The sequence below is a fragment of the Ranitomeya imitator genome, chromosome 4 (genome assembly GCF_032444005.1).
Source record: "Ranitomeya imitator isolate aRanImi1 chromosome 4, aRanImi1.pri, whole genome shotgun sequence".
NCBI classification, from domain to species: domain Eukaryota; kingdom Metazoa; phylum Chordata; class Amphibia; order Anura; family Dendrobatidae; genus Ranitomeya; species Ranitomeya imitator.
In genome coordinates, this window is record NC_091285.1 from 41,657,983 (window position 1) to 41,683,519 (window position 25,537).

At 43.3% G+C, this 25,537-nt stretch overlaps 1 protein-coding gene across 4 annotated transcripts in view; it reads right to left on the reverse strand.

Annotated features, from left to right (window-relative positions):
* RNF213 (ring finger protein 213) overlaps positions 1-25,537 on the reverse strand; it is a 297,165-nt gene that overhangs the window by 243,328 nt on the left and 28,300 nt on the right. For all 4 annotated transcript variants that reach the window (XM_069763592.1, XM_069763594.1, XM_069763593.1 and 1 more), the window contains exons 2-4: positions 20,809-20,962; positions 11,539-11,705; positions 1,663-2,844 (exon numbers count right to left, since the gene is read on the reverse strand). In XM_069763592.1, coding sequence (XP_069619693.1) covers positions 1,663-2,844; positions 11,539-11,705; positions 20,809-20,917 — 1,458 coding nt within the window. In that variant the 5' untranslated portion in view covers positions 20,918-20,962. The remainder of the gene's footprint in view (positions 1-1,662; positions 2,845-11,538; positions 11,706-20,808; positions 20,963-25,537) is intronic.

Genomic DNA, 25,537 nt, shown 5'->3' on the forward strand with positions numbered 1-25,537 from the left:
GATAAGAATAGACCAAGGCCAGAAATTCAATAAAAGATAACGATGGACCAAGGCCAGAAATTCAAGCAAAAATAAGGATAGACCAAGACCAGAAATTCAAGAAAAGATAAGGATAGACCAAGACCAGAAATTCTATGAAAGATAACGATGGACCAAGGCCAGAAATTCAAGAATAGATAAGAATAGACCAAGGCCAAAAATTCAAGAAAAGATAACGATGGACCAAGGCCAGAAATTCAAGAAAAGATAAGGATAGACCAAGACCAGATATTCAAGAAAAGAGAAGGATAGACCAAGACCGGACTGGCCATCTGAAAATTCTGGCAAATGCCAGATAGGCCAGTCCAGCCATGGGCAGCATCATCCCAAAATACTTTGAACAGCATTAGTGCCGTAGCGCATCCTGTTAACAACCATAGCGTAGCAGTGAGCCATCAGCTCCCTGCTCTACTACTTATTCAGTCTGGCCATAGAAGGCTTCTGGTCTACCAGAGGTCAGCACCATCATGGGATGAGGTGACATCACATCAGCCATCTATGTCAGCCCACAGTCTGCAGCGGAGGAGCGCATTACCAGTCAGCATGGATGAAAGGTGAGGTGAAGATTAGTTTGTTTGCTTGTTTTTAATTCTGTGACTGGCACAGGTGATGGATAAAGGATGTTTTACTTTCTTATACAAAACTTTAGACAAAATATCAAAACAAAGAAAAACACAATGAAAAGTAAATCACCATCCACCCAAAACCCACAGAGGAGGGGGTAGGAGATATTTAAAGGAGGCACAACAGGAATCAGTATTAAAATGAGGCAAAAAGGAGTTAGTATTAAAAGGAGACACAATGAAGGGGGGGGGGGTTAAGTTTTGAAACAAGGTACATTGGGGAATCTTTTTTACAAGGAGGCACAATTGGAGGGGTCATTTTTATTAGGAGGTGTGATGGGGTTATTATAATAGAGAGGCACACGATTATTATTATGAGGCATAGTGGATATTATAACAATGGGAAACTCTAAAACTTTAATGCGGCACATGGGCATTATTACTATGAAGAGGCACAGAGCGGGGGCATTATTGCTGTCTAGGCCACTGGTTATAGTACTGTATGATTTGTGCAGAGGTGGGGGGAATGAAAAGAGGAGGCTGGAAAAGCAGTAAGCCCAAGAGGTCTCTGTGTTACATTCTGCCTTGACAAGTCATGGATGAAAGAAAAAGTCATTGCAATCTGGGCAGTATGGAAAAGGGAAAGTGAATTACTACGATCAGCGAGAATGTACTGTAGTGAGAGAATCTATGAACACATCTGTACAGTATTCACATATATAGTCTGCAGAGCCCTGGTATAAAACTGATATTACCATTACATGGCCACTGGATGGTGGTAATAATGTTCTTGGTACAGTCATGCTTGGTAATAACCAGTATGGTGGCATTACCCCATCACTATGTGATGTTATTATGTGGTCAGAGTGTGGCGGTATTAATGGTACCATTAGACTTGCAGTAAATCTTGATTTCCTCCAACTTCACTCATGGTTATGTTTGTAATAGAGACCCATCTGGGGAATTGTGCGTGTGTATGTCATGGAATTACAGGCTGTATATTCACACAAGAAGACGGCAAACATTACTTCCAAATCTCATATCATTAATATGGACCTACCTCAGAGTTTTTAGATTCTTGTTTGCTCTGTGCTTTGTTTTCACCTTTTTTGTTTTTTTCGTCTTGCTTATTGGTATTTTTAGACTTGTTCTTAGTGTTCTCATTCTTCTCATCATTGTCCTTCTTATTTGGGGGATTTGCGTTTGGCTCCCTTAAATCTCTTTTATTATCACTATCATTTTTAGGATCCTTTCCTGCTTGTTCTTTTCTGTTTTTTCTAGAATCATTTTTAGGATTGTTTTCATTTGTGCCATCACTGGTGCCAACCGCCGTTTTCTCTTTTTGCTGATCAGCTTCTTGTGCTGCAACAGACATTTTGGCCGAATTATTATTTTCTCCCATCAGGTTATTGGTCGCATCTATATTTTGTTGATCTGAGTTATTTTTGCCAGGGGAAATATCATTCTCCTTCCCATCTGTCAAACTGGACTTTGGTTCATTGGGTACAACGCTCTCCATCGACCCGACATTGTCCTTGTTTTCAGATCCCTCGGTGCTGGCAGTTCTTTTTCCTTTTTTACCTGGACCAGTAGTTAAAGCTTGAGACTTCTCTAAACTGACCTGATCGGTGAGTTTGCCCTTCTTGTCAGAGCCCTCAGTGCTAGAAATCTTATTTCCTTTTACATCCGGACCAGCAGTTAGATCTTCAGACTTCTCTAAAGTGACCTGATCAATAACCTTGTCCCCATTTTCACAGTCTTTATTGCTAGTGGTTCTGTCGTTTGCCATCATAGCAGGGCTAGTAGTCACATTTTCAGATTCTACTGTGCTTTGCTTTTCATCTGGTTGACTCCCGTCATGAGATTTGCTTTCTTTTAGTTTCCCTAAAGTAACTGAATTACTTGATATTACTTGGTTCTCAGTACTTTTTGTCACCTTATCAGTCAGTACCTTCTTGCTGGACTCTTCGTTTCCCTCTTGTTTCTCTGAGTTCGCTCCCTCATGTTCCTGTTCTGTGGTTTCCATAGATTCATGTATTTCTTTGGTTGTTTGCTTAGATTTCTTTATCTCTGAAACTTTCTGTACAGCTGAAGTGACAGAGTTGTTTTCGGCACACACCTCGAGGCTCTTACATTCACCTTCATCACTAGTACTATCAATATCTTTGGGTTCGTCCAATGTGGCGGGAAGAGACGCAAATTCACTGGAATCTCCTTTCTTCTTCTTCTTCTTGTTCCTTTTCTGTACAACATAGAATTATAGCACATTTCAAAAAGTTTGTAGAAATACAAGATATACATTTGATTCTTAAAATTTCAATGTCATACCTTTGGTTTCTTGGCAGGATGTCCCAGGTTGCTATAGAACAATGGGATGCTTGCTTCTTCATCATTCCCCGATTTCACTTACTTAACATCTCCTAACTCCCATTACTTTTCAATGTTACAAAAAAGCCCCTTATGATATGAAAGGCCTATAAACACTGCTCAAATATACTTCCTACCTTCTCCTTTCCATAAATTATGGTGATAATTGTACAGCGTGAATGAAGTAGAGAATTATATATAAGTGATAAAAGTTGTGAAAAGTTTGAAATCTTGTGTTGCAAACGTTGTGAGAGGCAATTTTGGAGTTACCATATATACTCGAGTATAAGGCCGGGTTCACATTGCGTTTACAGCAGTCCGTTCAACACATACGGTAATGGGCCGCTGTAAACGCAAGTGACGGTCACGTAGCACGCTAGCGCAGATAGAGTATCTGCTAGCTCTATCTGTGCTAGCGGTGACGGACCCGGAAACGCTGCAGCCCACATCTCGGGGTCCGTCACTCAATGACGGCACATCGCTAGCACACGCCCATTGTGGGCGTGCGCTAGCGATGCGCCCAACCTTGAATTCAATGGCGGTGTTGACGGACTGCGTTATGCAGCGGTGTAACGTAGTCCGTCTAACAGAGGGGTTCAACGCAGTGTGAACCCAGCTTAAGCCGAGAATTTCAGCCCATTTTGTTAGGCTGAAATTGCCCCTCTCGGCTTATACTCGAGTCATTCCCAGGGGTCGGCAGGGAAGGGGGAGCGGCAGCTGTCTAATAATACTCACCTGCTCCTGGCGCGGTCCCTGCACGTCCCTGGTTCTCCGGGCGCCGGCAGCTTCTTCCTGTGTTGAGTGGTCACATGGTACCACTCATTGCAGTAATGAATATGGACCCAACTCCACTCCTATAGGGGTGGAGCCGCATATTCATTACTGTAATGAGCGGTACCATGTGACCGCTCAATACAGGAAGAAGCTGTCAGCGCCCGGAGAACCAGGGACTGCACCGCGCCAGGAGCAGGTGAGTATGACGGTGGCAGTGCATGATATTGATTTGTCCCCCGTTCCACCGTCGGGAGCTGCTCCGTCTTCCGGGTCCTCTGCAGTGACACTCAGGTCAGAGGGCGCGATGACGCGATTAGTGTGCGCGTCATCCTCTGCCTGAACAGTCAAGTGCAGAAGACCCGGAAAACACAGCGGCGCCCAACGGTGAAACGGGGAAGGTGACTATTGCAAGTGCGGGGGCCTGAGCGACAAGAGGTATGTGATTTTTATTTACTTTTTTAATCGCAGCAACAGCATATGGGGCATAATAGTCTATGGAGCATGTTATGGGGCCATAATCAGCATTTGTGCAGCATTATATGGGGGCAAATGTCTCTATGGAGCATCTTATGGGGTCATAATGAACATTTGTGCAGCATTATATGGGACTTATTTTAACCCCTTTACCCCCAAGGGTGGTTTGCACGTTAATGACCAGGCCAATTTTTACAATTCTGACCACTGTCCCTTTATGAGGTTATAACTCCGAAACGCTTCAACGGATCCTGGTGATTCTGACATTGTTTTCTCGTGACATATTGTACTTCATGATAGTGGTAAAATTTCTTTGATAGTACCTGCGTTTATTTGTGAAAAAAACGGAAATTTGGCGAAAATTTTGAAAATTTCGCAATTTTCAAACTTTGAATTTTTATGCAATTAAATCACAGAGATATGTCACACAAAATACTTAATAAGTAACATTTCCCACATGTCTACTTTACATCAGCATAATTTTGGAACCAATTTTTTTTTTTGTTAGGGAGTTATAAGGGTTAAAAGTTGACCAGCAATTTCTCATTTTTACAACACCATTTTTTTTTAGGGACCACGTCTCATTTGAAGTCATTTTGAGGGGTCTATATGATAGAAAATGCCCAAGTGTGACACCATTCTAAAAACTGCACCCCTCAAGGTGCTCAAAACCACATTCAAGAAGTTTATTAACCCTTCAGGTGTTTAATAGGAATTTTTGGAATGTTTAAATAAAAATGAACATTTAACTTTTTTACACAAAAAATTTACTTCAGCTCCAATTTGTTTTATTTTACCAAGGGTAACAGGAGAAATTGGACCCAAAAAGTTGTTGTCCAATTTGTCCTGAGTACGCTGATACCCCATATGTGGCAGTAAACCACTGTTTGGGCGCACGGGAGAGCTCGGAAGGGAAGGAGCGCTATTTGACTTCTCAATGCAAAATTGACAGGAATTGAGATGGGACCCCATGTTGCGTTTGGAGAGCCACTGATGTGCCTAAACATTGAAACCCCCCACAAGTGACACCATTTTGGAAAGTAGACCCCCTAAGGAACTTATCTGGATGTGTGGTGAGCACTTTGACCCACCAAGTGCTTCACAGAAGTTTATAATGCAGAAACGTAAAAATAAAAAATCATATTTTTTCACAAAAATTATATTTTTGCCCCCAATTTTTTATTTTTCCAAGGGTAAGAGAAGAAATTGGACCTCAAAAGTTGTTGTCCAATTTGTCCTGAGTACGCTGATACCCCATATGTGGCAGTAAACCACTGTTTGGGCGCATGGGAGAGCTCGGAAGGGAAGTAGCGCAGTTTGACTTTTCAATGCAAAATTGACAGAAATTGAGATGGGACGCCATGTTGCGTTTGGAGAGCCACTGATGTGCCTAAACATTGAAACCCCCCACAAGTGACACCATTTTGGAAAGTAGACCCCCTAAGGAACTTATCTAGAGGTGTGGTGAGCACTTTGACCCACCAAGTGCTTCACAGAAGTTTATAATGCAGAACCGTAAAAATAAAAAATCATATTTTTTCACAAAAATTATATTTTTGCCCCCAATTTTTTATTTTTCCAAGGGTAAGAGAAGAAATTGGACCTCAAAAGTTGTTGTCCAATTTGTCCCGAGTACGCTGATACCCCATATGTGGCAGTAAACCACTGTTTGGGCGCATGGGAGAGCTCGGAAGGGAAGGAGCGCCGTTTGACTTTTCAATGCAAAATTGACAGGAATTGAGATGGGACGCCATGTTGCGTTTGGAGAGCCACTGATGTGCCTAAACATTGAAACCCCCCACAAGTGACACCATTTTGGAAAGTAGACCCCCTAAGGAACTTATCTGGATGTGTGGTGAGCACTTTGACCCACCAAGGGCTTCACAGAAGTTTATAATGCAGAGCCATAAAAATAAAACAAAATTTTTTTCCCACAAAAATTATTTTTTAGCCCCCAGTTTTGTATTTTCCCTAGGGTAACAGGAGAAATTGGACCCAAAAAGTTGTTGTCCAATTTGTCCTGAGTACGCTGATACCCCATATATGGGGGGGAACCACCGTTTGGGCGCATGGGAGGGTTCGGAAGGGAAGGAGCGCCATTTGGAATGCAGACTTAGATGGAATGGTCTGCAGGCGTCACATTGCGTTTGCAGAGCCCCTAATGTACCTAAACAGTAGAAACCCCCCACAAGTGACCCCATATTGGAAACTAGACCCCTCAATGAACTTATCTAGATGTGTTGTGAGAACTTTGAACCCCCAAGTATTTCACTACAGTTTATAACGCAGAGCCATGCAAATAAAAAATATTTTTTTTTCCACAAAAATTATATTTTAGCCCCCAGTTTTGTATTTTTCCAAGGTTAGCAGGAGAAATTGGACCCTAAATGTTGTTGTCCAATTTGTCCTGAGTACGCTGATACCCGATATGTGGGGGGGAACCACCGTTTGGGCGCATGGGAGGGCTCGGAAGGGAAGGAGCATCATTTGGAATGCAGAGTTAGATGGATTGGTCTGCAGGCGTCACATTGCGTTTGCAGAGCCCCTAATGTACCTAAACAGTAGAAACCCCCCACAAGTGACCCCATATTGGAAACTAGACCCCTCAATGAACTTATCTAGATGTGTTGTGAGAACTTTGAACCCCCAAGTGTTTCACTACAGTTTATAACGCAGAGCCGTAAAATAAAAAAATTTTTTGTTTTCCCACAAAAATTATTTTTTAGCCCCCAGTTTTGTATTTTCCCAAGGGTAACAGGAGAAATTGGTCCACAAAAGTTGTTGTCCAATTTGTCCTGAGTACGCTGATACCCCATATGTTGGGGTAAACCCCTGTTTGGGCACACAGGAGAGCTCGGAAGGGAAGGAGCACTGTTTTACTTTTTCAACGCAGAATTGGCTGGAATTGAGATCGGACGCCATGTCGTGTTTGGAGAGCCCCTGATGTGCCGAAACAGTGGAAACCCCCCCAATTATAACTGAAACCCTAATCTAAACACACCCCTAACCCTAATTCCAACGGTAACCCTAACCACACCTCTAACCCTGACACACCCCTAACCCTAATCCCAACCCTATTCCCAACTGTAAATGTAATCTAAACCCTAACCCTAACTTTAGCCCCAACCCTAACTGTAGCCCCAACCCTAACCCTAACCCTAGCCCTAACCCTAACCCTAACCCTAACCCTAGCCCTAACCCTAACCCTAGCCCTAACCCTAGCCCTAACCCTAACCCTAGCCCTAACCCTAGCCCTAACCCTAACCCTAGCCCTAACCCTAGCCCTAACCCTAGCCCTAACCCTAGCCCTAACCCTAACCCTAACCCTAGCCCTAACCCTAGCCCTAACCCTAGCCCTAACCCTAACCCTAGCCCTAACCCTAGCCCTAACCCTAGCCCTAGCCCTAACCCTAGCCCTAACCCTAGCCCTAACCCTAACCCTAATCCAAGCCCTAACCCTAGCCCTAATGGGAAAATGGAAATAAATACATTTTTTTTTATTTTTCCCTAACTAAGGGGGTGATGAAGGGGGGTTTGATTTACTTTTATAGCGAGTTTTTTAGCGGATTTTTATGATTGGCAGCCGTCACACACTGAAAGACCCTTTTTATTGCAAAAAATATTTTTTGCAATACCACATTTTGAGAGCTATAATTTTTCCATATTTTGGTCCACAGAGTCATGTGAGGTCTTGTTTTTTGCGGGACGAGTTGACGTTTTTATTGAAAACATTTTTGGGCACGTGACATTTTTTTATCGCTTTTTATTCCGATTTTTGTGAGGAAGAATGACCAAAAGCCAGCTATTCATGAATTTCTATTGGGGGAGGCGTTTATACCGTTCCGCGTTTGGTAAAATTGATAAATCAGTTTTATTCTTCGGGTCAGTACGATTACGGCGATACCTCATTTATATCATTTTTTTATGGTTTGGCGCTTTTATACGATAAAAACTATTTTACAGAAAAAATAATTATTTTTGCATCGCTTCATTCTCAGGACTATAACTTTTTTATTTTTTTGCTGATGATGCTGTATGGCGGCTCTTTTTTTGCGGGACAACATGACGCTTTCAGCGGTACCATGGTTATTTATATCTGTCCTTTTGATCGCGTGTTATTCCACTTTTTGTTCGGCGGTATGATAATAAAGCGTTGTTTTTTGCCTCGTTTTTTTTTTTTTTTTCTTACGGTGTTTACTGAAGGGGTTAACTAGTGGGACAGTTTTATAGGTCGGGTCGTTACGGACGCGGCGATACTAAATATGTGTACTTTTATTGTTTTGTTTTTTTTATTTAGATGAAGAAATGTATTTATGGGAATAATATTTTTTTTTTTTTTTCATTATTTTGGAATATTTTTTTTTATTTTTTTACACATTTGGAAATTTTTTTTTTTACTTTTTTACTTTGTCCCAGGGGGGGACATCACAGATCAGTGATCTGACAGTTTGCACAGCACTCTGTCAGATCACTGATCTGACATGCAGCGCTGCAGCCTTCACAGTGCCTGCTCTAAGCAGGCTCTGTGAAGCCACCTCCCTCCCTGCAGGACCCGGATCCGCGGCCATCTTGGATCCGGGGCTCGAGCAGGGAGGGAGGTGAGGAGACCCTCGCAGCAACGCGATCACATCGCGTTGCTGCGGGGGGCTCAGGGAAGCCCGCAGGGAGCCCCCTCCCTGCGTGGTGCTTCCCTGCACCGCCGGCACATCGCGATCATCTTTGATCGCGGTGTGCCAGGGGTTAATGTGCCGGGGGCGGTCCGTGACCGCTCCTGGCACATAGTGCTGGATGTCAGCTGCGATAAGCAGCTGACACCCGGCCGCGATCGGCCGCGCTCCCCCCGTGAGCGCGGCCGATCGGCTATGACGTACTATCCCGTCCAGGGTCAGATAAGCCCAGGGCACCTCGACGGGATAGTACGTCTAAGGTCACAGAGGGGTTAATATGTAGCATCTTATGGGCCATCATGAACTGTATGGAGCATTATATGGGGCTCCTGATTCAAAATGGATATTCATAAACACTTAACCTACTGATTGTCTCAATTAATTTTACTTTTATTGGTATCTATTTTTATTTTTTACATTTACCGGTAGCTGCTGCATTTTCCACCCTAGGCTTATACTCGAGTCATTAAGTTTTCCCAGATTTTTGTGGCAAAATTTGGGGTCTTGACTTATACTGGGGTCGGATCATACTCGAGTATATACGGTAATGTTTTTCTCTTTATGACATTTCAGTTCAACAAATATATGTTTTGATGGATTGCAACCTCTGAAAATGTCCAATGCCTAATACAAATGTATATTTTTAAAAGGTCTTTATCTTAACTGGGGAAAAGTTTGATGTTAGTAATTTGAATAAACTTTTTACTTTTAAATTTTTTTTAGTCCTGCAGTCTTGAAGTATATAGAAAAAAAAAATCACGTTCCCCTAAGGCTGGAATTCACAGGAGAACCATAATGGCAGTGACGGGAGCCTTTAGCACACCATCAACACATCACATGAGAGCCAATGTATTCCTGGAACGAACACCCAGGCAGGATTGCGGGACCAAAATGCCGCTGGCAGTGACTGACAGAATAGGCTAAGTATTTAACAGCAGCAATTGGTGCTTGTGCTGATCGCTGCTTATGAGAGGCAGATGTCGGCTATTTAACACATAGAGTACATAGAGTATCTGATAAGATTTGGGCTGTGAGACTAGCATCTTCTAAAAGCCTTTATCTGCGTGCAGTTGAATTATCGAGCATCCACCCCATCGCAGGTGGTGAGTAGCAGTCGCCATTCTTTTTCTACAATTTTTACACATAGGAAATATATACAGAAGCTGCTCCGCTGCAGCATTTGGGGTAAATAAAACCAAAGCTTTTTTTACTGCATTTTTTTCAAAATCACTAGAAAGTACTTAGCCTTTATTATTATGAGATCAGCACGGTGGCTCAGTGGATAGCACTGCAGCCGTGCAGCGCTGGGGTCCTAGTTTCAAATCCCACCCAAGAAAACATCTGCAAGGAGTTTGTATGTTCTCCCGGTGATTGTGTGGGTTTCCTCTGGGTTCTCCGGTTTCCTCCTACATTCCAAAAACATACTGATAGGGAATCTAGATTGTGAGCCCCAATGGGGACAGGGAAGATAATGTATGTAAAGGGCTGGGGAATATGATGGCGCTATATAAGCAAAGCATAATAAATAGTTGACTAGACTTGGAACCAAAGACTTGATCAGCCATAGCATTAAAATCACCTCTCCTGTATCACACATTATGCAATGCGCTGTCTGACACGTTTCTATCATGGCGAGAATTAACTCTTTTGAGCAATTTGTGTCTGTGGGATGGCACCAAACATGTTAGGGCTTGATTCTAATGCACATTATTAAACTTTGGGAACCAAATTCACCACTTATCATGTCTTGGTGAGTATTAACCACTGCTTGCCGGGATCACCCTACAAGATTTCCTATTTTTGCCATATTTTAACTCATATCACAATTTAGCACCAGTGAAAGTCACTCAGATGTTTACACATACCCATTTTCCTCTCTTCAACGCATCAACTTCAAGAGATAAACAAACAATTGTCGCTTAAAGGGATCTGTCACCAGAAGATACCCTGATTACGCGATGAGTCACTTACTAGACCGTGTGTTGCCGTTTCAATATAATCCGTGTTTTATCAGCAGGAGATTACCACTACAGGACCAGCTGCCTTGTGCCTTCTAGTCCAGCCACGCCCCCAGCACTGATTGGTTGCTCTCTGTGAATATTATATAGACAGAGAGCTGCTAATCAGTGGTGTGGGCGGGGTTATAAACTGTGACTATATCATAACTGATGCACCCAGTAAACTAAATGATACATCGCTGGAATCAGGGTTTCTGCCTTTAAGCTACGTTCACATTTGCGTTGTGCGCTGCTGCGTCGGCGACGCAACGCACAACGCAAACAAGAACGCATGCAAAACGCATAGTTTTGCGACGCATGCGTCCTTTTTTTGCCGGTTTTTGGACACAAAAAAAATGCATCTTGCTGCGTCCTCTGCGCCCTAACGCTTGCGGCAAAAAAAGACGCATGCATCGCAAAACGCATGCAAACGCATGTCCATGCGCCCCCATGTAAAATATAGGGGCGCATGGCGCATGCGTCGCCGCGGCTGCGCCCGACGCAGCCCGGCAGAACGCTAATGCGAACGTAGCCTTACCTCATACTGTCAAATTTTGCAGCAAAAACCTGCTGACAGATTCCCTTTAATACATAGTGTGCCATTTTATGACATTGTCATAAGAAAATCAGTGTCATTCAGTCAGTGAAGTTACATACCTTCCTCTTCTTGGTTGGTGGACCAGTGTCCCCCAGTGACCGGGGCTCATCATCAGTTATTCTTATTGGATCCCTACGGGCAGTGATGATACTTTCATCTGAAACCAGTTCTTTCCCAGGCTCCAGGTTATCCTCATTTTGAGAGGTTACATTCTTGTTTATGTCATCTGTAGAGAGTATTTTATCACATTACAACACATAGTAGATATGTAATTAGGTATACTATAAGACAAATATCATACAAATGATTGCAAATAACATATAAAAGCATCATACAAGTGACTAGAGATGCACATTGCCTCTGCAGAGAGGAAGAGGGCTTTAATGCTAGTTTCACCTCTTCCAGGGCTACACGACACACGGCCCTGCAGGCGATGTTGTGCGGCCCGTGGAGCTGTCGGAAGACGCATCTCCCTTCTTCCTATACCCAAATGTATTCGAGTCTTTCAGACACAAATCCATTTGAACACTGCGGAGCCGAGACTGGAGCGGAGCAGAGCGCGTCAGTCCCTCCAGGTAAGCACACTGCTGCCAAGGCCGCATAGGCTGAGGAGACATCGGACACTGGTAAGATCTCCACGGAGGAGCTGAAGATTAATGATACGTGGCCATGGTCAGGAATAGCAGCATTTAGGGTGCAGCTCACCTGTGCTGCGTCCAAAATGCTGTATTCTACAATACAAGCATAGTGGATGGGATTTATGGAAATGCCATGGCCACTGTGCTGCTATTTGACGTAGACTCACCCGCGGTGCAGGTTTACAAGCCGCAGCATGTCCATTTCTGTTGCGGAGACACTACTCTCCACCTCAGAAATTTCCACAATAGAATGTATTGGATGCGGTAAATCCGCATTGTTGAATGAACACATAACTGTGTGATGGAAAGCAGCGTTTTGGACGTAGTGGAAAAACGCTATGTCCAAAGCGCGGCTGTTTTCTGATGATGGGACGTACCCTACAAGTGCTTTCATTTGAGAGCAGTTTGTAGTGATATTATAGAGAGGAGTAGTGTGGGCTGATATTATGGAGAGGGGATGAGAAGGGGTATATTATGGAGAGGGATAGTGTGGGGTGATATTATGAAGAGGGAATGTGAAGGGGTATATTATGGAAAGGGGATGTGAAGGGGTATAGTATGGAGAGCGACTGTGAATGGGGTATATTATGGAGAGGGGATGTGAAGGGGTATAGTATGGAGAGCGACTGTGAATGGGGTATATTATGGAGAGGGGATGTGAAGGGGTATAGTATGGAGAGCGACTGTGAATGGGGTATATTATGGAGAGGGGCTGTGTGGGAGTATATTATGGAGCAGAGCCGTGAAGGGGTATGTAAAGAGGGGACGGTGGGGGATATTTTTTTTAGAGAGAGGGGCAGTATGGGGAGGATATTTTGTGCTGGAAGCACAATGAGAGTCAATTATTTATTCATTGGCCCAGCATAGGAGATATTTAAATTTATGGAGCATTATAATGATACTTTTATTTTTAAGGGCACTGTAGATGTGCTGCTGAAGACAGAAAAGAGAGAAGTCTACAGAGACAAGGTTTGGGTGTCAAATCTCATCATGGGGTCTGTATAAAATGGAAAAGAAAAGAATAACAACTTCAATCAATAGATGTCACCTATAAGGTACCTGAATGTAAATATTTGTGATACTGCATGCGTCTCATCAGTACTGTGGTTCCTGTATGGTTCACAGTGATCATGACTGTTAACAGCAACTCCCATCATCTCCTTACCATTGGTTATGGACATACTGGGAGTTTTAAGTTCATGCAATACAATTGCATATGGTGCTGATCTCACATTGCAATTGATCGCTATACTAAGCTTAGTAATGTTTAGATATACTGATGGTGTTTCTTGTGCTGCATTCATGTACTGACAGTGGTTCTGGCTGAATTCATGTACTGACAGTGGTTCTGGCTGCATTCATGTACTGACAGTGGTTCTAACTACATTCACGTATTGATGGTGGCTCTGGTACTGCATTCATGAACTAATGGTGGTTCTGGTGAAGCACTCATGTACTGACCGTGGTTCTAATCTTGTACACATGTAGCAATCCATAGCATGTTTAATGGTTATGTTAAAAATCCTAAAAACGTAAGAGATTAGCGATTAGGCGGAGGATTTGGCGAGTTTCTGCTTTAAAAACTCAGTTTCAGTTAGCTTGTGTTCACACGGATTTTTCTTTTTTTTTTAGCAGAAACTCACCAAATCCTTCTCAAATATTCAAAACATGGCTCTAGTGATGTATTAATGTACTATCGGTGGTTCTGTTGATGTATTCAAGTAATTACCCCTATAAAAATTGTGATTAGTTCAGAATGGCAATGTAGGCTTTGGACCAAAAAATGTTGTGCACCCTTGACCTATTGGAAGTAACAATCCTACTTGCAGTAGGTGACACTGGAGTTCAAGTCTTCTTACTCTCTGAAAAGGCAATTTGCATGTTTAGTTTCTTAGAGGAGTGTTATATGGCCTATATGTCTACTTACACTCGCGTGTCAAGCATTTCACTCTCCACAAGATGTTTCCCCTTGTGTGCCCACAATGAGATTTTGACGCTTACAGTGAAGTGTATGGGAGAGATTGAAATCTCACGCTCGCTGCACTTCTTTTTTACTCACTTAAAACTAACCTGAGGGGCGTTTCAAATCAGAAACATGTCAAATCCTCTTGCGGGTACGCTGAGTTTTATGCACAGATTTTCCTAATAGAATTACATACAGAGTTAAAAAACACATATGCATCAATAGTGCATTTCACTATCCATCAAAACCGCGTGTAATTCGCACGTGACTGTATAAAGTTTTTTCTGAGCCAAATACCAGGAAGTAACAAAAAAAAAACAAAGCAGCTTTATTTAAAGCATGAACATACCAACAAGAGACAAAAACTGCCGTGTCAAAAACACAATAAAAACATATGTTAACCCCTTCATGACCCAGCCTATTTTGACCTTAAAGACCTTGCCGTTTTTTGCAATTCTGACCAGTGTCCCTTTATGAGGTAATAACTCAGGAACGCTTCAACGGATCCTAGCGGTTCTGAGATTGTTTTTTCGTGACATATTGGGCTTCATGTTAGTGGTAAATTTAGGTCAATAAATTCTGCGTTTATTTGTGATAAAAACGGAAATTTGGCGAAAATTTTGAAAATTTCGCAATTTTCACATTTTGAATTTTTATTCTGTTAAACCAGAGAGTTATGTGACACAAAATAGTTAATAAATAACATTTCCCACACGTCTACTTTACATCAGCACAATTTTGGAAACAAATTTTTTTTTGCTAGGAAGTTATAAGGGTTAAAATTTGACCAGCGATTTCTCATTTTTACAACGAAATTTACAAAACCATTTTTTTTAGGGACCACCTCACATTTGAAGTCAGTTTGAGGGGTCTATATGGCTGAGAATACCCAAAAGTGACACCATTCTAAAAACTGCACCCCTCAAGGTGCACAAAACCACATTCCAGAAGTTTATTAACCCTTCAGGTGCTTCACAGCAGCAGAAGCAACATGGAAGGAAAAAATGAACATTTAACTTTTTAGTCACAAAAATTATATTTTAGTAACAATTTTTTTATTTTCCCAATGGTAAAAGGAGAAAATGAACCACGAAAGTTGTTGTCCAATTTGTCCTGAGTACGCTGATACCTCATATGTGGGGGTAAACCACTGTTTGGGCGCACGGCAGGGCTTGGAAGGGAAGGAGCGCCATTTGACTTTTTGAATGAAAAATTGGCTGCACTCTTTAGCGGACACCATGTCACGTTTGGAGAGCCCCCGTGTGCCTAAAAATTGGAGCTCCCCCACAAGTGACCCCATTTTGGAAACTAGACCCCCCCAAGGAACTTATTTAGATGCCTAGTGAGCACTTTAAACCCTCAGGTGCTTCACAAATTGATCTGTAAAAATGAAAAAGTACTTTTTTTTCACAAAAAAATTCTTTTCGCCTCAATTTTTTCATTTTCACATGGGCAGTAGGATAAAATGGATCATAAAATTTGTTGGGCAATTTCTCCCGAGTACGCCGATACCTCATATGTGCGGGTAAACCACTGTTTGGGCACTCGGCAGGGCTCAGAAGGGAAGGCGCGCCATTTGACTTTTTGAATGGAAAATTAGCTCCAATTGTTAGCGGACACCATGTCGCGTTTGGAGAGCCCCTGTGTGCCTAAACATTGGAGCTCCCCCACAAGTGACCCCATTTTGGAAACTAGACCCCCCCAAGGAACTTATCTAGATGCATATTGAGCACTTTAAACCCCCAGGTGCTTCACAGAAGTTTATAACGCAGAGCCATGAAAATAAAAAATAATTTTTCTTTCCTCAAAAATGATTTTTTAGCCTGGAATTTCCCATTTTGCCAAGGATAATAGGAGAAATTGGACCCCAAATATTGTTGTCCAGTTTGTCCTGAGTACGCTGATACCCCATATGTGGGGGTAAACCACTGTTTGGGCGCACGGCAGGGCTCGGAAGGGATGGCACGCCATTTGGCTTTTTAAATGGAAAATTAGCTCCAATCATTAGCGGACACCATGTCACGTTTGGAGAGCCCCTGTGTGCCTAAACATTGGAGATCCCCCAGAAATGACCCCATTTTGGAAACTAGACCCCCAAAGGAACTAATCTAGATGTGTGGTGAGGACTTTGAACCCCCAAGTGCTTCACAGAAGTTTATAACGCAGAGCCATGAAAATTTAAAAAAAAAATTATTTTCTCAAAAATGATCTTTTAGCCTGCAATTTTTTATTTTCCCAAGGGTAACAGGAGAAATTTGACCCCAAAAGTTGTTGTCCAGTTTCTCCTGAGTACGCTGATACCCCATATGTGGGGGTAAACCACTGTTTGGGCACATGCCGGGGCTCGGAAGTGAAGTAGTGACGTTTTGAAATGCAGACTTTGATGGAATGCTCTGTGGGCGTCACGTTGCGTTTGCAGAGCCCCTGATGTGACTAAACAGTAGAAACCCCCCACAAGTGACCCCATTTTGGAAACTAGACCCCCAAAGGAACTTATCTAGATGTGTGGTGAGCACTTTGAACCCCCAAGTGCTTCATAAAAGTTTATAATGCAGAGCCGTGAAAATAAATAAGTTTTCTTTCCTCAAAAAAAATTATTTAGCCCAGAATTTTTTATTTTCCCAAGGGTTACAGGAGAAATTGGACCCCAAAAGTTGTTGTCCAGTTTCTCCTGAGTACGCTGATACCCCATGTGTGGGGGTAAACCACTGTTTGGGCACACGTCGGGGCTCAGAAGGGAAGTAGTGACTTTTGAAATGCAGACTTTGATGGAATGGTCTGCGGGCGTCACATTGCGTTTGCAGAGCCCCTGGTGTGCCTAAACAGTAGAAACCCCCCACAAGTGACCCCATTTTAGAAACTAGACCCCCCAAGGAACTTATCTAGATATGTGGTGAGCACTTTGAACCCCCAAGTGCTTCACAGACGTTTACAACGCAGAGCCGTGAAAATAAAAAATCATTTTTCTTTCCTCAAAAATGATGTTTTAGCAAGCATTTTTTTAGATTCACAAGGGTAACAGGAGAAATTGGACCCCAGTAATTGTTGCGCAGTTTATCCTGAGTATGCTGGTACCCCATATGTGAGGGTAAACCACTGTTTGGGCGCACGTCGGGGCTCGGAAGTGAGGGAGCACCATTTGATTTTTTGAATACGAGATTGGCTGGAATCAATGGTGGTGCCATGTTGCGTTTGGAGACCCCTGATGTGCCTAAACAGTGGTAACCCCTCAATTCTACGTCCAACACTAACCCCCCCACACCCCTAACCCTAATCCCAACTGTAGCCATAACCCTAATCACAACCCTAACCCCAACACACCCCTAACCCCAACACTAACCCCAACACACCCCTAACCCTAATCCCAACTGTAGCCATAACCCTAATCACAACCCTAACCACAACCCTAATTCCAACCCTAACCCTAAGGCTATGTGCCCACGTTGCGGATTCGTGTGAGATATGTCCGCACCATTTTTGAAAAATCCGCGGGTAAAAGGCACTGCGTTTTACCTGTGGATTTTCCGCGGATTTCCAGTGTATTTTGTGCGGATTTCACCTGCGTATTCCTATTGAGGAACAGGTGTAAAACGCTGCGGAATCCGCACAAAGAATTGACATGCTGCGGAAAATACAACGCAGCGTTTCCGTGCGGTATTTTCCGCACCATGGGCACAGCGGATTTGGTTTTTCATATGTTTACATGGTACTGTAAACCTGATGGAACACTGCTGCCAATCCGCAGCCAAATCCGCACCGTGTGCACATAGCCTAATTCTAAAGGTATGTGCACACGCTGCAGAAAACGCTGCGGATCCGCAGCAGTTTCCCATGAGTTTACAGTTCAATGTGAACCTACGGGAAACAAAAATCGCTGTACACATGCTGCACGGAAGCGCAGGGGTTTACATTCCGCAGCATGTCACTTCTTTGTGCGGATTCCGCAGCGGTTTTACAACTGCTCCAATAGAAAATCGCAATTGTAAAACCGCAGTGAAATGCGCAGAAAAAAAACGCGGTAAATCCGCCATAAATCCGCAGCGGTTTAGCACTACGGATTTATCAAATCCGCAGCGGAAAAATCCGCAGAGGACCAGAATACGTGTGCACATACCGAAATCCTAACCCTAGCCCTAACCCTAACCCTACCCCTAATTCTAACATTAGTGGGGGAAAAAAAATTTCTTCATTTTTTTATTGTCCCTACCTATGGGGGTGACAAAGGGGGGGGTGGTGGGGGGGTCATTTATTATTTTTTTTATTTTGATCACTGAGATATAATCTATCTCAGTGATCAAAATGCACTTTGGAACGAATCTGCCGGCCGGCAGATTCGGCGGGCGCACTGCGCATGCGCCCGCCATTTTGGAAGATGGCGGCACCCAGGGAGAAGACGGACGGGACCCCGGCAGGATCGGTAAGTATGATGGGGTGGGGGGGGACCACGGATGGGGGGGGGAAATCGGAGCACGGGGGGGGGGGGAATCGGAGCGCGGCAGGCGTGGAACGGAGCACGGGGGGCGTGGAACGGAGCACGGGGGGTGGAACGGAGCACGGGGGGGTGGATCGGAGTGCAGGGGGGTGATTGGAGCACGGGGGGGGGGTGATTGGAGCACGGGGGGAGCGGACAAGAGCACGGGGGGGAGCGGAGCACTGGACGGAGGGGAGCCGGAGCAGTGTACCGGCCAGATCGGGGGGCTGGGGGGGCGATCGGTGGGGTGGGGTGGGGGCACATTAATATTTCCAGCCATGGCCGATGATATTTCAGCATCGGCCATGGCTGGATTGTAATATTTCACCCGTTATAATAGGTGAAATATTACAAATCGCTCTGATTGGCAGTTTCACTTTGAACAGCCAATCAGAGCGATCGTAGCCACGAGGGGGTGAAGCCACCCCCCCTGGGCTAAACTACCACTCTCCCTGTCCCTGCAGATCGGGTGAAATGGGAGTTAACCCTTTCACCGGATCTGCAGGGACGCGATCTTTCCATGATGCCACATAGGCGTCATGTGTCGGATTGGCACCGACTTTCATGACGCCTACGTGGCGTCATGGGTCGGGAAGGGGTTAAAAAAAAAAAAACTCAATGAAAAAAACAAAAGCAACCTAGTTTATCAAATAGGAGCAAAGAAGCTGCAAAAATTCTTTAACACCAAAAACTCATTAAAAGCTCATTGTGGGAACATAGCCGTAGATCCCAGTAACTGAAGAAGCACACAAGTTCACAGCTGAAGACACACAGCATAAACACGGCACAGGTGGGATGTCAGATTCAATCAAAAAGGTGTCCCATTAGATAAAAGTTAACCAAACTGACAGATTTTGGCAGGGCTGGTGGACGCCTTCATTACTCTCCCTTATCAGATTATGTAGAGCAATTGTGCACCTTAATTTTCTCGGTTCCCGGGGCAGAGAAGGGCAAACCTTCACAGCACGAAGTGTGTGTAGTGGGAGGATTTACAATATAATTTAAAGTATTGCAGTCATCATAATATATGGCAATGTGTACTTACCATTGCTCATTTTGCCTTTCTACCCAGTTAATTCTTCTCTTTTTCATTAGGTCTATAACAGCACGTGATTAAAAACTGACTAGATGAATCATTCTAAGCTCTATGTAGAAACAGGAGGTCAATCTTGCCTGCATGACTCATGAGTCACTGGAAAAATCCATGGATAAGGGGAAAAGGGAGCAGATGGGTCAGGAAGTGAAGAGGGGAGTGGCAAATGCAAGCAAAAGAGACTTCCTGTTTCTACATAGAGCAGAGAATAGAGAAGAATTAGCTGGGCAGAAAGGCAAAATGAGCAATTGTAAGTACTCAGTGCTATATAATATGAAGACTGCAATATATTAATTAGATAAAAACTTTCATGGGAGGAGGAGGGCTTCTTTAATACGGATGTCAGAAACCGCGAAATGAGTTACTTTTTCACAATGGAGATGACTAGTGATTTCTTACCTGACCCCTAGCCAAGTAGGACGAAAGTACCTTTGTTCTCAGCAATGATGGAGATCTGATCTCTGATTTTATTAATTTGGAAGAGACATACACAATTGGATTCAATTATAAAAACTTTCTCAGGGAGTTTTACTTTTTGGATAACAAGACATAAATGCCCGAAAACTGGCCAGTTTTTTTCTTTTTTGTTGTCTTCCTCACAATTTTCAGGCTGAATTATCTGCCCAGCTTGTCATTTTAGGTACAATGTGTTTGGGGTCCACTTTTCTGAAAATGGCAAAATCCTACAATGCTAAAGACATGGATGACCCAGAAATAAGACCACTGCCAACAATATGTTAAATGATGATTTGTTATAACTTTCTAAAAAGGTAATAACCATATAAAGCGCCTTATAACCATGTAGAAGCAAAGCACTCGGCTACTTCCAGTTGTCCTATAGGCAATAAATGAAATAGAGGTTAAGCACGCGCACCTCTGCTATATTCAAGATGGAGCTCTGCAGAGCCCGAATTCTGGGTTCAAAACCCCCATTATCAGGATTGCTGACAGTGATCAGAACAGAGTAATCAATACATTATCCTGCATCCTATTAATATGGGATAACTTATCTTGGAAGTAACCCTTCAAGATGGGGGCTACACAGAGACCGAAAGCTATGCTTGATTCAGATGAAAATCACAGAAACAATTAAGATTCATGCAAAAGCTATTTGACTGTGGCAAGTAATCACACATTAAAATAATCTAGAAATAAGTAATTTACCGTGATCTGCTGGATCGATAGGGGCTGGCGGTTGCATGGGTTTTCCACACATACTGCAGAACCTTGCGATTTCTTCCGGAGGTTCATGGCCACAATGCTGACACTTCATCTTCTAAAGAGAATCCACCATCCGAGGCAGAAAATTCTCTGGAAACTATTGAATACAGTAATTTTATTATGTGTTATATTAATCATTAGCGTTTCCATTAAAAACAATAATAACAATGTAATGATTAATGCTACCAATGTTGGACTACAATGCTCCGTTATGTCTTGTTATGGTACCTCAGGAACACCGTATCTAAAGCCAAGAGTGTTTTGTGTTATGCCTTAAATGAGATTCTGCCATTCCATCATTAAAACAGCTAATTGCAGATGGTCCCAGAGGATGGACCACAGCAATCTTCAGGGGTCAACTATTAGTTATATAGGTCTGCGTTCAGTTATGTGTAAAAAGGTTAAGCCACAATAGACGGGTAGAGCAAAATCAATGCAGAAACTTCATACGGCAGTGTCTACAATCATACAGCATGTAATAAAACTTAATGAGTAACTGTGGTTTTAAATTTCTACTCCTTAAATCAATTGTACACGTGAAAATAGGGAACTTTATAATATATCTTATCTTTCCCTTTTAAAGAGAACCTGTCAGCAGGATTTTGCCAAGTAAAGAGCACATATGGCCATATTGGGGCTGTGATACGGATTAAAACGATACCTGTGGTGAAGAAATCCGCTTTGTGGATTTTGTGAAATCAGGGTTTGAATTTTTCTTATAATTATACCTTTGTGCATTGGAGCGGGACCTGTGGAGCGGGACCTGTGGGGCGGGACCTGTGGGGCGGGACCTGTGGGGCGGGACCTGTGGGGCGGGACTGAGGATAAGGTTTCCAGCTCCTCTTCTCTTTATCGTTCTCCTGGTTGAAACTTTGTGGCAGCGCCCATTAATCTATTGGCAGTGTAAAGGAAATGGCGCTGTGGCAGCACATATGAAAACTAACCTCCTGGCGGTCTTCAATAAAATGGCACCAGGCGCAGATTGAGATCTTGACTCGCCATTGTGCAGAGATCTAAATCTGAGAATGCGCTGCCACCATTTTCCTGAAGACTGCCAGGAGATCAATGTGCTCGAGCAGTGCCCACGGCAGGGACAGTGCCGGCGCGAGGCTTAAACAAGGAGGACGATAAAGACACCAGAGTCCATGGCAGAGCCGAAGACCCTATCCACTGTCCCGCCCTGATACACAAAAGGTATTATAAGAAAACTTCATTACACAAAATGGATTTCTTCACCGCAGGTATCATTTAAATCAGCATCACAGCGCCAGTATGGTCATGTATGTACCTTACTTAGCAAACTCCTGCTGACAAGTTCTCTTTAATTATGGGTGAAATCTGTGTTCAGTGAAGATTTTTCCATTACTAAGAGAGGAGATGGCAGTTAGTGCTTTTATAATTCTATGGAGGGCGGAGGGGGAGGAGCTAGAGGCCGACACAGACATTCTGCTGCAGATTACATTTCTCCATAGAACGTTATGAGCACCAACTGCCATCTCCTATCTCAGTAATGGGAAAGTCTGTTTCACTGAAAAGAGATTTTATCCATGAATTAAGAATTTTGAGAATGAAAAATCAGTCCAGAAGGACTAAAAAGAAGCAGCATCTCTAATAACATATATTACAAAGTTTCTTATTATCTTGTGTACCATTGATTCATGAAAAAAAGAAAAATGAAGGTAACCAGACCGCTGCCCTAGTGCCCTTAAACCACCACTAGTGATGAGCGAATATACCGTACTCGTTACTCGAGATTTCTCGAGCATGCTCGGGGGTCCTCCGAGTATTTTTTAGTGCTCAGATTTAGTTTTTCTTGCCGCAGCTGAATGATTTACATCTGTTAGCCAGCATAAGTACATGTGGGGGTTGCCTCGTTGCTAGGAGAAATCTCGAGTAACGAGTATATTCGCTCATCACTAACCACCACCATGTATATATAGCAATATTTTCCTACATTCTAACAAACCCCCTTATGTGTCTTAGCAATTGCTGGATTAAAATAAAATTGATTTTGAAGATACACTATGCGCTATGCTAGTTAATGGGTGACTAGTTGAGAGGACGTTGATTACCCCCGACTGCGCGTACCCGGGAAGGCAGCAATGAGGTATATCTCGGTCAGTAGTGAGATTTGCAAATAACTGTTGGTGACATCGTTCTTGCAAATCAAGTTGATCGAGCCCACAGGGGTGTGCATATAGGATTAGGGGGAGGCTTAGTCTGGTAAACAACGCCTCCCTCCAGTCTAGTCATCCGCTAATTTTCATAGCACAAGTGCATTATCAAAATTAATTTTATACTACCGTAATTCAGCAATTGCTATTGTTAGAATGCAAGGAAAAGTTGCTACACATACATGGTGGAGGCAGCCGTCATGTTCCCTTGAAAACGATGGTTACTCTTCAACCTTTAAAAAAAAAAAAATAACAAAATCACTCTCATTAAGAGGAACATTAGAGTACAAGTAATAAAAGAAAAATGATGTCTAATAAATAGCGTAAAAAAGGACCACCTTGTTTTCAGTAGAACTCCCGTATAATCAATCATAGCCACAGATATGGTGAATTCCAGAGCAACAACCCACCACTCATCATACTCGAGTTCATGATAGCTAGCATGGTTCAGTGTCACCAAATCCCCCAGCGTAGTGAGGGCTCCATCAAGAAAATCAAAAGAGAACTGCGTCAGGGAACGGGGCCAAAACAAAATCTCTAGTGAGCTCTTCAGGGACTGTTATTTCCATATTACCGTATTTACTCCCAAGCATCTTTCTATATCCTTATGTACATACATAGAATAGCTATCTCACCCTATCCCTAACTAACTAGGTAGCCAGAAAAATTAGATTCATTATATAGTTTATTGGATTGGTGGCACAGTTGCTTTTTTATAATAGCACAATAAAACTTTGCACAAGAAAGTAGAAGAATGCGGCATTCACCCAGGTTGCGAAGTGAATATCTTTAATCTGTCTTTAATCCATGTACAGACTTTGCATAAAAGACAAGCGGAGACGACGAGGGTGCGGGGAGAGTGAGCTGGACGATGGCCGTTTCGCACATGGACCCGTGGAAGCACTAATTGTGCGAAACGGCCGTCGTCCAGCTCACTCTCCCTGCACCCTCGTCGTCTCCACTTGTCTTTTATGCAAAGTCTGTACATGGATTAAAGACAGATTAAAGATATTCACTTCGCAACCTGGGTGAGTGCCGCATTCTTCTACTTTCTTGTGCAAAGTTTTACTGTGCTGTTATGGCTATTGATGCTGAGCACCACGCTCCAGTACTGCATGGATACCGCACGCTGTGGGTCTAAAGAGGTGTATTTGATTCAGCTCTCCCAATACTGAAGTCCTGGTGCCGTTTGTCTCTTTGAGCTTTTTTATAATATTACACCGCTCGCTCAAGGTTGCCTCACTTGCAAGCTGTTTTACATAGCAGCGGCGCATGCACAGATTAAGAACAATGTTGTATAGAACTCCAAAAAAAATAAATACATATATATATATATATATATATATATATATACATACATATACACACACACACTAGATGGTGGCCCGATTCTAACGCATCAGGTATTCTAGAATATGCATGTCCACGTAGTATATAGCACAGCCACGTAGTATATTGCCCAGCCACATAGTATATTGCCCAGCCCACGTAGTATATTGCCCAGCCCACGTAGTATATTGCACAGCCCACGTAGTATATTGCACAGCCCACGTAGTATATTGCACAGCCCACGTAGTATATTGCACAGCCCACGTAGTATATTGCACAGCCCACGTAGTATATTGCACAGCCCACGTAGTATATTGCACAGCCCACGTAGTATATTGCACAGCCCACGTAGTATATTGCACAGCCCACGTAGTATATTGCACAGCCCACGTAGTATATTGCACAGCCCACGTAGTATACTGCACAGCCCACGTAGTATATTGCACAGCCCACGTAGTATATTGCACAGCCCACGTAGTATATTGCACAGCCCACGTAGTATATTGCACAGCCCACGTAGTATATTGCACAGCCCACTGTTGTGAATTCTGTTGACAAGCTCCCTCCTGTGGTCATGAATGGTACTTCGGCTGGTTCTGTCCATGGGCTTCCTCTGATGGATGTGAGTGGGGCTGCGGCTTCTGAGTTTCCTTCCACAGGTGACGAGGTTAAGTCGTTAGAGCAGCACCTATTTAACTCCACTTAGTTCTGTGCTCCATGCCTCCAGTTAATGTTCCAGTATTGGTCTTGCTCTCTCCTGGATCGTTCTTGTGACCGGTCTTCCCTGCATAAGCTAAGTTCTGCTTGGGTTTCTTTTGTTTGCTATTTTTCTGTCCAGCTTGTTATTTTGTTTTTCCTTGCTTGCTGGAAGCTCTGGGACGCAGGGGGAGCGCCCCCCGCACTGTTAGTCGGTGCGGAGGGTCTTTTTGCGCCCTCTGCGTGGTCTTTTGTAGGTTTTTGTGCTGACCGCAAAGCTATCTTTCCTATCCTCGGTCTGTTCAGTAAGTCGGGCCTCACTTTGCTAAATCTATTTCATCTCTGTGTTTGTATTTTCATCTTTACTCACAGTCATTATATGTGGGGGGATGCCTTTTCCTTTGGGGAATTTCTCTGAGGCAAGGTAGGCTTATTTTTCTATCTTCAGGGCTAGCTAGTTCCTTAGGCTGTGA